Source organism: Anguilla anguilla, chromosome 6 (genome assembly GCF_013347855.1).
Source record: "Anguilla anguilla isolate fAngAng1 chromosome 6, fAngAng1.pri, whole genome shotgun sequence".
NCBI classification, from domain to species: Eukaryota; Metazoa; Chordata; class Actinopteri; order Anguilliformes; family Anguillidae; genus Anguilla; species Anguilla anguilla.
In genome coordinates, this window is record NC_049206.1 from 46,209,325 (window position 1) to 46,221,597 (window position 12,273).

Below are 12,273 nucleotides of genomic sequence, written 5' to 3' on the forward strand. Positions count from 1 at the left end.
AAAATTAGCAGTTTACCAGAGCTGTACCTTAAATAAATAAATACATAAATAAATAAATGAATGAATAAATTTGCTTTTATTTATTTTGTGTTAATTATTTTACATATCAGTCAATTGTGTTTTCCAGTAAACTGAAAGCTATCTGTTGTAAGGCTTGGTTAGAAAAAGAGAAAACAGTAGGTGAGATTTCCTGTGGCCAGTTTCTTTTTTCTCTTTGCCAATAATTTGGCTGTGATCCCTGTCTTTGAAGAGATTTGTTTGGTTATTAACAACAAAATAAAATGTTTTATTTTATTTCTTTTTTTTTGTTGCTTTGTTCGTAAAAATGTTATTCTGGGAAATTTTCTGGCATAATGTCACTTTAGAAAGAGTAGACAGTGAATGTGCTTGTTAAGGGCAGGATGTGGTTTGGAGATTTTGTACATTTATCAATTTAGTGTCATTGATAGATATAGGTTCCAGTTTGTTACAGGTAATGTCATTTCACTGGCAGTTTCATGGCAACAGGAGCGTGTGGCAAGCAGAGCATTGTTACCTTTAACCAATGATATAGTCCCATCTGATGACTTAGTCCTTTACTGTGTAAAGGGAAAAGTGGCATAGAAACCAATGCAACCTTGACATTTACACACATCATAACAGTTGTTTGCAATTCAGAGAATACCGGATGTCGTGCATTTTGCCAGATATCAAACCATCTGTGTAGGTCCAGGAGTGTGACAAGCAGTGTGACAAGCAGCATTCCCGAGGCAGACTGACCATGCGGGCCCAGAGGTCCTTCAATCCCCTAAAGCACATCTCCTCTAGCTTACATTCCAACAGGGAAACGGCATACAATGAGATGTATACGCTATTGAAAGTATAAGATCTATATGATATTGTATATAATTGCTTATATACCACTTTCTGGGAGTCAATTTTTCATCATAACCCAGCAATATCTGCAGTTTGTGTTTCTATCAGCTTCAATTAGTGACTGATGTGGGTGAATGTACATTAATTAGAAAGCAAACACATTATTGATGGGGTAGGTGTCAAACTAGGGTGACCATATATTTAGATTTTAAATAAAGAGGATGGGAGCAGGTGGGAATTATGAACGTAATACTAGGCTGTTTGTTTATATGGTCTGTGGAACAGGCAAAGCCTAGCCACTCATTTTTTGGAATTTAGAAAACGTTGCCTGAAGGGCTATTTTTGGTCCCAAAAATAAGAAGTGGAGGAAAAAGAAGACATTTGGTCAGCCTAATCAACAAAGTACATACTCACCACTTAAAATGGCTGCTTCAGCAGGATCTCAACCCGGTTAGCTCTGACGACCAGCTGCACAGAACCTAACAAGGTTGCATCCTCTGACTTATTCCCATTGCCTTATATAAATCGGGAAGTGAACTCTCAGAACAGCACGAGTACTTCCGAACCATCAGCCGGGTCTCAGATCTTCACATCGAGTACGGCCTTGGTCTGAGAGCGGGGGTAATCAGCGATGATGAGCGTTGGAGATTCGAGAGCCGCAGCCTGCGCGTTCCGGAAAATGCACACATTGTTCATTCGAGCCCCTCTAGATTACATTACCCATCATTCTCAGGAAGTTCACGACTGAGTTCAGAGCAGTGAGACAGATGCTACGTACCTGAGGGAAAGGGCACAGGCCTTTCTGGTTTCTGAACAAACTTGGTGTACAAGAGACCCACTTTATCTGGAACACGGTAACATAGAACTACACAGGGACTATTTCACAGAGCCTGATTAGCCCTGGTCTACCACTAAACAAGAAGCCAATTGGCCACAAAGGTGTGATTCTGTCCTACATGAGGTCTAATCAGAGTGTGAAATACCCCCATGTCGCCTTTTCATTATAACTGCTACCTAAGCACACAGAAGAGTAGAATTTAGAATGCCTCCTCCTTGATTCGCAGATATATTGTTTATTTTTTTACATAAAATGCTCTGATTATGTATAACAGAAAGGGACTGCAAAACCCTAGCTTCTGTGCATGGGAAGTGGACAGGGTTCAGTAAGAGCCTCCCAGGTCTTTCAAAGCAGTGAGCAGCGGTGAAATCCATTATTTAAGAGAGCAGGTTTTTTTTTGTCCCTAAACAAATGTTATTCCAGATTCTGTTCTCTCAATTAGAAAAGCCTAGATGCATTTGTAGGACCGCCCCTTTGCTGTGATACCCTGGCTTCCTGTGGGCAAAGACATACGAGGGCAAGCTGTCACTGAAGCATGTGCCACTGCTTCCCTTCACTGTTAAGTCCACCCAGGCCTTCATTTGGAACAGTCTGTCACAGGCATGGATGAAGGACTAAGGATTAACCAACTAGCGATCTATTAAAAGTGAATACTGCTAAGATCATATGGAAAAATATGAGGTTGGTAGAAAATACAACACTTAAGTTAGTCTTGGTTCAATCCTTAAGTGGGGAAAGCATGCAGGTGTGGAAAAGTGAACAAATGGGCAAAACATGAGCACCTATTTGAACATGCCAGGGGGTGCACAGGTTACATACAGTATGACACATGTGTATCTTGCTTCTTCACAGTTGGAACCAATTATCTCACTAAATTGTAAAATGCACACGACCACTCGGAAGTTTAAGAATATTCCATTTTAATAGCAAACAAAGAAAACAATACAGCAAAAAGGGCTCGTAAGTGCTTCACCCTTTAGCTAACCACCAATGTTAGGATTCACAACATTTTAAAACAAACTGATCAACCTCTAAACTTTATACAATTAACAATTAAAAAATACAGGCACTCTTAGACACCGTTCAGACCCACCCTTCCACCACACCATGAATGCATAATAATGCATAATAGGTTTGGTATAAGGCCAAAGTAAACTCCGAAAAAATTCCTGGTGACGAGCAAAGATGAAAGCAAAACCAGGCTAAACAGGTAAATCAGCATTTTACTCCACTTCTGAACAGGGCGGAGTGGAGGGTCATTCACATTTTGTGAAGAACCCAAAGACAAAACGTAGGATGGAAGCGCCTCGCGGATCAGTTCTAACCCCGGTTTCCCCGCAGTTGCGAGCTTGCTACAGTATGCGCAGAAACCACTGACGCTCCACTTCTGTTTATATGCAAATTACCAGAAGCAACAGAGGCTGCTGCGCCTTTCCCTTTTTGACGACGGGCGGATAACGACCGCCTTATTTTAGGTCACCGCGTCAGCGCGGCAGGCGTGGGAGCACATCCATTTCCTCCGGGCTAGTTTAATGGCTTTGACGCTCCCTCTCTCGACAGCCGGTCCGCCTCCTCGTTCCCTTTATAACCGGCGTGGCCGGGGATGTGAAGCTGGAGGCGATGAGGTGGGGGAGGGGTGGGGGCGGGCGAGAGACAGACAGAGGTAGACCGGAAGAAAGTGAGTGACGGTCGATAGCGTTCTGCCATTCCTCAAAGCTGTTAATGCGCAGAGCGGCTCTCGCGGATCTGTAAGTTATTCTAGCGCTTTCCTTCAGCGCTGACGGGGATTACTCGTGAATATGGTGTGTGTGTGTGTGTGTGTGTGTGCGTGCGTGCGTGTGTCTGAAATGCTTTTAGACAGACGACGACTCAAACTCAAAAACAGACCATTAAAGAGGCTCCCTTCCTCAGCGCTGAAAGTTCGGACCCTCTCAGAGTGCTGTTCCATTATTACGCATTGTACCATGTAAAAAATAAATAAATAAATACAAAGATCGCTCACCCATACGACATCCAAGTCTTGATTTAAATTATCAAGTTTTTCAAAATCCTCTCTGTTGATGACCGCCCCACCAGACTTCAGTCTCCAGCCGTTAGCTTTCCAGTTCTTCACCCAACTTGTGATGCCTTTGTAAGGACAATCATTTCAGAACTTGTCCTCAACGACTACGTAAAATATATCTGTGGTATTACGTCTGAGACACAACCGCACATACAGTATTTTAATGCATACATTCATGTGTGGATGGATGAACAGCACTTGTAGAAAATCTAATAAAATGTAATTTGCGAAGGAATTTTACATTCAGACACACAACTATGGTGCATGAATCTTGAACAAAGGCCTCAGTTGAAATTGTTAAGAATTTTTATAAGAAAAGCACAAACCATTGATTGTAAACTTGCTATCTGTGTAGAGCACAAGCTTCTTAATGTTTTTATCTCTGGCTTGTTCCAGAGCTTTACATGCAGCCTGTATCAAAAGTAAAAAATGAAAAGGAGAAGGAAGAAGAACTTATTTCCATTCAAATACAAGTAAATGTAGTAAATCAATGAGTGCATAGGATCCAAAAAAAAGAAAAGGCTCACCTGCAATTCTGCTCTCTGGTTGGTTTGTCTTCCGTGCAGCCTATCACAAACATTCCTGTATTGAAAAGCAGAAACAGTTAGCTCATGAAGTTTCAGAATAAAACCGCATGCTATTCTGCAGCAATTTATCAAATTTACCAGTGTCAGTAAAGTAAGGATAAAACATTTTTTTCATACAAATACAATTTAATGAGCCCATTAATTAATTAAACAAGTGGCCTTATTACTGCAGCAAAACAGTCCAATTCAGTGGGCGTGTCATAAATGGACAGGGTTTGGGACCACCAATCATGAGCTCCAATCTACTCGTAGAAATGGGCAAGAGGTAACACTCACTACTAAGAAGTGATATATAATAATACATATTTACTTAGCATGCAATATAAATGAATTGTAGCCCAAGATGCAGAATGGACGCACTTATTCCCCCAAGGATAAATACATAAACATCGACCACCACTGAGCAATGATGACTGGCAGCTAAATCCACGTACATCGGGTGATCTGGTCCCCAGTAAACTCCGATGCCAGCACGGGCGCCATGCTTCCCGTTACCGGAACAGCAACCGTCTGTGTACACCACCACAGCTTCGCCTGCAAAGCAAACATGGCACACCTTAAACCACTGTGCAGTGCGGATTACATACAGACACACTATTTATATGGGATTTTTCTGTCTGTTCTTTTTTTTATCCCCACTTAAGTTGACCAACGCTGCCAACATGCCGAGATGGGCACAGCAGAAGACAACCGGTAGCCTGCGTGCGCCTGGTGCGTCTCCAGCTGGTACGGTGGCAACCGACCCTCTTCCTGGAGATCTACCATCCTGTAGGTCTTCATTTCAACCCAAATTATGGCACACGTGACTACTAATTAGCAGTTCAATGTCGATCCTTAACTGTTGAATGAGGTGTGATTTATTAGGTTTGGAGTGAAAACCTACAGGATGGTAGATCTCCAGAAATAGGTTTGGTTATCACTGTTCTAAAACCCAGAGCTGCTCAACCCTGTTCCTGGAGATCTACCGTCCAGTAGTTTTTCACTGCAACCCATACAGAGTACACCTCATTCAACAGCTAGAAATGTCACTGAGCTGCTAATTAGTTGAATCAGTTATGCAAAATTAAGACTGAAATGAAGGCCTAGAGGACGGTAGATCCCCAGGCAGCACATGGTTTGGCAGACCTGTTCTAACCCGTAGAACCTGAGGAGACTTCTCTAATGAGACAAAGCCTGTTGGGCATTTTCATAATTTTGTCACAGCCAGTAAATGGCATAGAGGAGGCCGAGGCTAAAGCCTGTAATCATGAGAGCCTGAACATTCATAGACTGTAAGGCTGTTGTATCAGACTTCATTTTAGGCCCTTTACCCATGTAGGTAAAGCCATCACTGCTGGGTGGTGCTGAGCAGACCTTCTGCAACTCTCCCTCTGTGCATTTGAATCGCTTGCCATGGTCCACTTCATCTGGCTCCCCATGGGGCCGCTTGGCTCCAATCGGAACTGCGGAAATAGCTTCAGGCGCAATTTTAGGGGCCTCTGGCAAGGAGTCACCATTTTCTGGAAAAACCAATCACATCATTAACACACTAGCAGGTTTTTACAGTACCCGATCAACACACTCACATTTCTGCTACTACAAGAGAAAGGATATGGTGCCACGTGTTTATACATTACAGCGCTCTTCACAGCAGTATTTCAACATGTTGGACTGACCACATGCACTGACCTCTCAAAGGAGTGATTATAGACCTTCTATGTTATGAAAACAGGAGTAAATTAATTTCTCAGATAGCAGTTATTCAAGTCATAATGACCGCAACATGCATTCGTACTGTGATGTGGAAAGGATCATCGAAATTGTTCTGCGATTGCTAAAGTGCTAAATGGGGCTAATTTCCCTCCTTTTCATAATTGTTAGAAAATCTTAATTAGAGACTCCGGGACCTGCAGCAGAAGCCGATGGTATCGCCCCTGGCTGGCTCCGTACAAAACCCCAGGCGTCTTCCTCCGAAGCAAACTTCTTGTAACTTGCAGAAGGGAACTTGTCAACTTGGCTTTTGCATTCATCCCTGGAGCATAATGTAATATCCGAGTTAAGACTGGATTATTTTATCTGCAGGGCGATAACAAACTAGACATCTTAAAACCTACCAGGTACTGTAAACACCGGGCTTGACACCTTTTCTCACGGCGTAGAAGAATTTCCCTTTGGCCATCTCTCCGGTACCAATGCAGACAGCCCTGCGTGCGATGCTGTAAAGACTGGTCAATTTTAACATCACCGCAACAAGGTGTAAGCGGCTACCCGTTTATCATTGAATTCGAAGCAACTTTAGACATTTTAATAACACAACTCATGTAACTAGCTATCTAGTTGTTAACAAAACACTAGCAAAATACTGGTTGCTAACTAGTTTATACTTGATAACCCTTCCAATTTCAAGGATTCAAGTCAAGCCCACCACCGATATTAACTAGCTAGCATTTTTCTGAAATAAATTATCCATCTATTCTCACACGTATCTGCGTGGTACAGCTGCACAAACTGTATAAAATCAGCTTTTGATTGTAGACCGTCTTCTGCGGGTGCTAGCAAACGAGTATGTTAGCATGGAATTTTAAAGAGACTCATATGAAAACAAGTTCCTTGTTTCGCTTTTTGTAACAGAATGTCAACATGAGCGCTCTCTGGTGGCTGGAAGCTAACTGGCGTGATTCATAATAACCTTTTCCGGGTTTGACATTTCCCATGATCCTTCATCAGAACGCGCTTTTGCCAATCTCTCGCGATATTCCGGCCTCTTCCCAGGCCGACGTTGACTGAGGTTGGTTGTAGGGCTTGTTATAGCTACAGCCTTTTTCATCAAAAATGCTGGAAATATGCATTATATTTAAGATTTTTACCCACATACTTGTGGAAGAGTTGTAGATACATTAGATGTTCATCTTTTAGAGAATGGATGGCTCTCGTACCTCTATTGAAGGCATTTATATGGTTGCGGACATGGGTGATCTGTAGCAAGGATATAGCGAAAGCCATTATCAGGCCCATGTGTGTACGGGTGCGAACAAGCTAATGTTTGGAAATGCAGTGTGTTCGAGTTTTTCCTGAAACGCAGAAATGTGTTTGGTTTGATTCGAAAATTGTTACACATTGTATGCAGTATCTTGAGGATTTCGCGATTTGGGAGTAAGTAGCTCAAGTGACAGGACGAGCCGAATGCTAGCTAGTAACGTAGTAAAGCGACGTTAACCTAACATAGTTGTGTAGCCACGGTGCTGGAACCTGTTGGATTAATTGGTAATTGGAGGCATGTTTATGTCGTTTATATTAAATCGTTTTCAGCGCCTGAATAAGGTTGCATTGTTGTATGTGTGATATGGTATTGCTTGTGTAAGATTTGCCACGTGATTTATCTTTTTTGGTGCATTATTCACTTAACTAAACAGCAATTGACACGTGAAGTGCAAGTTATGCGACGTTGCTAGAGATTTTTATCGGCCTGATTCAATATGACAGTCAATCCATTAAAGCTGATTGTTTCAACCTCTTGTTCCCATTATCCAGACATTGGCCATGTTCAGTACCAGCGCCAAAATCGTGAAGCCCAACGGCGAAAAGCCTGATGAATTCGAATCTGGCATTTCCCAGGTAAGTTAACTTTTCCTGTGTTGCATCTTGTTGGCAAGGGTAATGACCACATAGACTGCCATGTATTCTAGCATTTGGCGTCTCTAGATGGCTCACGTAGATATTGTATTTAGTGATTCTTTAAGTGAAGGATGTCTTCTGTTCTAGGCCCTCCTTGAGTTGGAGATGAACTCTGACTTGAAGGCTCAGCTGAGGGAGCTGAATATCACTGCGGCTAAGGTCAGTAAGATAAACGTGGCCCCTAGAGGAGAGATCATTACTTCTAAGCTTTTTGACATTTTTCTTATGAGTGTGTATTTGTAATTGAGTACTGTATTAAAATGACTGTTTGCTGGGATTGCGGGTGTACTCAAGATGGTTAATCATTTTTATGCAAAATGAACGCAAAGATGGTCGGCATGACCCCCAACGTGGACATCCTGCGAGGTTGCTCTTGTGTGGCTCTGTCCGTGTGGCGTATGGGAGCGCAGCACTTCGGTGCCGTGACGTACAGTCCCGTTCCACGACGTTGGAGAGCAAGCCTGTCCCCGGCCCTCGGGCTGGCGCGGGCAGCGTCCTGTATATTCCTACATCTTCCCAGAGCCTTCGGGCCGTTACTGGGGAGGTAAACCATGCAGTGCACATGTTTGTCTGAAAAGTCCCCAAGTTCTGAGGCTTTGCTACCCCTTTAGATGGCTGTCTGACCAGTTGTTTAAAATGTTTTTAGTCAAAAGCTGCCTTGTCTTTCTCAGGAAATTGAGGTCGCTGGGAACAGAAAAGCCATCATCATCTTCGTGCCTGTGCCCCAGCTGAAGTCCTTCCAAAAGATCCAGGTCCGGCTTGTCCGAGAGTTGGAGAAGAAATTCAGTGGCAAGCATGTGGTCTTCATTGCACAGGTAAGGTCAGGATACTGTACTGGCTTCCCTGATTCCAGGACCTCGGTCTCATCTGTGTGTGGAGTGTCCAGGCTTCTCTTGGCTTTTAAGTGCCAGGTTGCTGTTTTTGTTGGGTTAAGAGTTCTTAATTTCCCTTCTCTATGTTTAAAAAACTGAATTGGTTCTGGGTTACTTTCTGTCAATATAATTGCAGCAACTACTTAGAAGCGGTTGTTGTTTCGCTGAAGCGGTTTAAATCCAACGTGGACATCCTGCGAGGTTGCTCTCGCGTGGCTCTGTCCGTGTGGCGTATGGGAGCGCAGCACTTCGGTGCCGTGACGTACAGTCCCGTTCCACGACGTTGGAGAGCAAGCCTGTCCCCGGCCCTCGGGCTGGCGCGGACAGCGTCCTGTATATTCCTACATCTTCCCAGAGCCTTCGGGCCGTTACTGGGGAGGTAAACCATGCAGTGCACATTATGCTTTCAGCCTGCCACGTTATATGCACTTTCATAAATTGCTTTTGTTTAAAAGCGTCTGCCAAATGACTAAATTACACAAGACAGACCGAATTTGTCCTTGAAAGCACACTGGGAGTTCTTATGAGAAATTATAGTTCATTGACGTATTGCATTTATGCAGCAGCTTTTATGTCATTATCAAAGTGCTTTACAGTGACGGAGAGAATCCGAGCTCTTCCCACCCACTAATGTATAGCGCCCTCCTGGGTGATGCATGGCAGGCTATGCCCACCATTTTAGCTGAGGTGGAGGGGGTTGTAAATTCAAGTAATTCATGGACGATGGGTTGCCAGGTTGCGAAGGCAAGGTTGGGATTTATTGCATTGTGAACGCCTGTTTCCACAGAGGAGGATTCTGCCCAAACCCACAAGGAAAAGCCGCACGAAGAACAAGCAGAAACGTCCCAGGAGGTGAGGTTCTGTGTTGATTGGTTGATGTCCACCCATGTTGTGGAACTGGCAAAAGTGGTTTGAAATGTTTGTCTTGGACCACAGCAGGTCAAGGGGTTTAACTGTTTGAATCAGAAACTCCCTCTAACTGTTATAATTTAATAGTGAGTAAACACCACATTGTTGGTTTGCATATGCGCTGCAATTTCTTTACTCATTTTGTATCAAGTTAGCATGTTGTACTTTGATCCAACGCGGACATCCCGTGAGGTTGCCCTCACGTGGCTCTGTCCGTGTGGCGTATGGGAGCGCAGCACTTCGGTGCCGTGACGTACAGTCCCGTTCCACGACGTTGGAGAGCAAGCCTGTCCCCGGCCCTCGGGCTGGCGCGGACAGCGTCCTGTATATTCCTACATCTTCCCAGAGCCTTCGGGCCGTTACTGGGGAGGTAAACCATGCAGTGCACATTCGTCCTTTAAGAAAGAAGTGTCTAATGAATTCATTGAGTAATGTCTGTCAAGGTAGTTTTGAATGCAGTGAAAATGGCAAACGTGTTTGGTTGCATTAGTTTTATGTTGGTCTACTCACAGCAATTCCATTGTAGTGAGGGACCAATCAAATTAATCCAAATGCAGCACTGAATTATGAATGGATGTAGTGGAACTCTATAATGTTAATGTAGGTGTTCGGAGTACATGTTGAATTATACTGAAATTGCAATTGGGTTTTTTCCCCCCCAGTCGCACACTGACTGCTGTGCACGACGCTATCCTTGAAGACCTGGTCTTCCCCAGCGAAATCGTTGGCAAGAGGATCCGTGTGAAACTGGACAGCAGTAGGCTCATCAAGGTCCACCTCGACAAGGCGCAACAAAACAATGTTGAACACAAAGTGAGTTTGCAGTTCAAACTTTAGTGTGTGTCTTGCCACCCGACGTGGACATCCTGCGAGGTTGCTCTCGTGTGGCTCTGTCCGTGTGGCGTATGGGAGCGCAGCACTTCGGTGCCGTGACGTACAGTCCCGTTCCACGACGTTGGAGAGCAAGCCTGTCCCCGGCCCTCGGGCTGGCGCGGACAGCGTCCTGTATATTCCTACATCTTCCCAGAGCCTTCGGGCCGTTACTGGGGAGGTAAACCATGCAGTGCACATATTTCAAATCTCCTCACATTTGCTTGTAAATTAGCTGTTCTTGTTCGAAAGATCATTTTTATTACATAATTTTGCTTGTTTTGCATTGTGATGGAAGAAATTTTGGTTCACAGCAATGGCTTTGATTGATTGGTTGATTGTCTTTTAGGTCGAGACCTTCTCCGGTGTCTACAAGAAGCTCACAGGCAAAGATGTTGTATTTGAATTCCCGGAATTCCAACTGTAAAGTGAAAATGACACAATAAATTTGTTTACTGTCATTTACAGTTTTTGTTGTTCTGTAAAATGTTCGTTTTTTTACATAGATTTCAACACACCTAGTCTTGAATATGTGTTCAAAAGTTCATGTCAGAGATCCACCTACCGGGAGAAGAATATGGTTTCATTCAAATTCATTTGTGGTTTTTTGAGTTTCTGGTTTGTCTAGCCTCTAGCTTCTTAGTTCATTGAAGAATCAAGTCCAGTTGTACTCATTTGTAAAGGTGTTATTGGCAAATCAGTCCCAGGCATTGCAGTTGTATGGTTTCAATTTTTTCTTTTTTGCAGGCAGTATTATAAAATGGTATCCTTTAACTAGTCAGTCAATAGATCAGTAATATGAAGTCTGGAAGGATGTCACCTCAGGGCATTGAGACTGGGCCTTTAGCTCACCAGTTTAAGGGTTATCAGGGTTACCAAAATAGCTGTATTGCTCTCCATCCACATGCTTCTATTTAATTATGGAAAGGCCTGTCATCTCCTTGCAGAACACCTGTGTTCCAAGAGGCCATGTTCAAGGTGTCTGCCAGTGTTACATGTGGCTTAGCTTTAGCCAAAGCCAGGTTGGTTTTATATACTCTTAAGAGCACAGTCACAAATGCCCCATCATGTGTGAAACTAAATTCTTGCTGCCCTTTCAGTGAACGAGAATGATGTTGGCATTTTAAAGGCATTTAAGCCGTTTTCAGTACATATCTGGCTAATCAGGGAAGAACTAAGGATTTAGTAATGAGTTGTAAAGTTCATTTTAGGGTCGTGTTTAAGTGTGACCCTAAAATCAGGCAGTTCAGTGGAAGTGATGCTGCAGATGGTATCAAAATATGCTTAGGAATTACTTTAAAGTGTCATCCTAATAATGATGAAAATGTTCCATTGTACTTGGAATTATTACACTGTAGAACACGAGTGTCAAACTCCAATCCTGGAGGGCTGCGGTGTCTGCTGGTTTTTGGGATGTTCTTGGAACCAGTGGTTCCTTTAAGCAACTGATTGACTAAATCTACACACCTCGTCCTCAAGACCTTAACTGGTAGCTTATTGGGGCTACCGCCTGGGGACATTAGTTGGGCACTGCTGTGGAATGATATGCAATGGGTAAATTTCTGTTGCCACTAGATGGCAGTATTTGGTTTTAGTCTTTACATTTATTTTCAAGTTTGTGTTTGG

The 12,273-nt window shown here is 43.4% G+C and overlaps 2 protein-coding genes and 4 non-coding genes across 8 annotated transcripts; 5 read left to right on the plus strand and 1 right to left on the minus strand.

Annotated features, from left to right (window-relative positions):
- Nucleotides 1–2,593: 2,593 nt before the first annotated feature.
- rnaseh1 (ribonuclease H1) lies at nt 2,594–6,968 on the minus strand. Of its 3 annotated transcripts, none has more exons than XM_035423042.1 (9): nt 6,802–6,967; nt 6,436–6,537; nt 6,229–6,353; nt 5,653–5,841; nt 4,777–4,876; nt 4,283–4,337; nt 4,082–4,166; nt 3,696–3,820; nt 2,594–3,304 (listed from the first exon to the last, which is right to left on the minus strand). In XM_035423042.1, the coding sequence occupies exons 2-9, from the start codon at nt 6,498–6,500 to the stop codon at nt 3,218–3,220; spliced, it is 831 nt and encodes a 276-aa protein (XP_035278933.1). In that variant the 5' UTR covers nt 6,501–6,537; nt 6,802–6,967; the 3' UTR covers nt 2,594–3,217. The 3 variants fall into 3 exon arrangements, with proteins under 3 accessions (XP_035278933.1, XP_035278934.1, XP_035278932.1); XM_035423043.1 differs by having other exon boundaries at nt 6,436–6,546; XM_035423041.1 differs by having other exon boundaries at nt 6,436–6,968.
- Nucleotides 6,969–7,032: 64 nt separating this feature from the next.
- rps7 (ribosomal protein S7) lies at nt 7,033–11,114 on the plus strand. The gene is made up of 7 exons (XM_035423044.1): nt 7,033–7,109; nt 7,853–7,936; nt 8,084–8,155; nt 8,668–8,811; nt 9,656–9,720; nt 10,440–10,590; nt 10,997–11,114. The coding sequence occupies exons 2-7, from the start codon at nt 7,862–7,864 to the stop codon at nt 11,072–11,074; spliced, it is 585 nt and encodes a 194-aa protein (XP_035278935.1). The 5' UTR covers nt 7,033–7,109; nt 7,853–7,861; the 3' UTR covers nt 11,075–11,114.
- Nucleotides 8,342–8,562, plus strand: LOC118230933. The gene has a single exon (XR_004765977.1). It is a non-coding gene; the product is annotated as a small nucleolar RNA SNORA73 family (small nucleolar RNA).
- LOC118230932 lies at nt 9,049–9,269 on the plus strand. Its single transcript, XR_004765976.1, has one exon. It is a non-coding gene; the product is annotated as a small nucleolar RNA SNORA73 family (small nucleolar RNA).
- Nucleotides 9,949–10,169, plus strand: LOC118230895. Its single transcript, XR_004765942.1, has one exon. It is a non-coding gene; the product is annotated as a small nucleolar RNA SNORA73 family (small nucleolar RNA).
- Nucleotides 10,630–10,850, plus strand: LOC118230894. The gene has a single exon (XR_004765941.1). It is a non-coding gene; the product is annotated as a small nucleolar RNA SNORA73 family (small nucleolar RNA).
- Nucleotides 11,115–12,273: the final 1,159 nt, after the last annotated feature.

What these genes read in the sequence shown, in the direction of transcription:
- rnaseh1 (XM_035423041.1), bottom strand. Translation starts at nt 6,563, where the DNA reads ATGTTAAAATTGACCAGTCTTTACAGCATCGCACGCAGGGCTGTCTGC. An exon ending in ACCAGAGAGCAGAATTGCAG is followed by an intron (nt 4,167 to 4,282) that starts GTGAGCCTTTTC and finishes CTTTTGATACAG; the next exon opens with GCTGCATGTAAAGCTCTGGA. An exon ending in AAGACTTGGATGTCGTATGG is followed by an intron (nt 3,305 to 3,695) that starts GTGAGCGATCTT and finishes CATCGCCTCCAG; the next exon opens with CTTCACATCCCCGGCCACGC.
- rps7 (XM_035423044.1), top strand. Translation starts at nt 7,862, where the DNA reads ATGTTCAGTACCAGCGCCAAAATCGTGAAGCCCAACGGCGAAAAGCCT. An exon ending in TGAATATCACTGCGGCTAAG is followed by an intron (nt 8,156 to 8,667) that starts GTCAGTAAGATA and finishes TGTCTTTCTCAG; the next exon opens with GAAATTGAGGTCGCTGGGAA. An exon ending in AAAACAATGTTGAACACAAA is followed by an intron (nt 10,591 to 10,996) that starts GTGAGTTTGCAG and finishes ATTGTCTTTTAG; the next exon opens with GTCGAGACCTTCTCCGGTGT.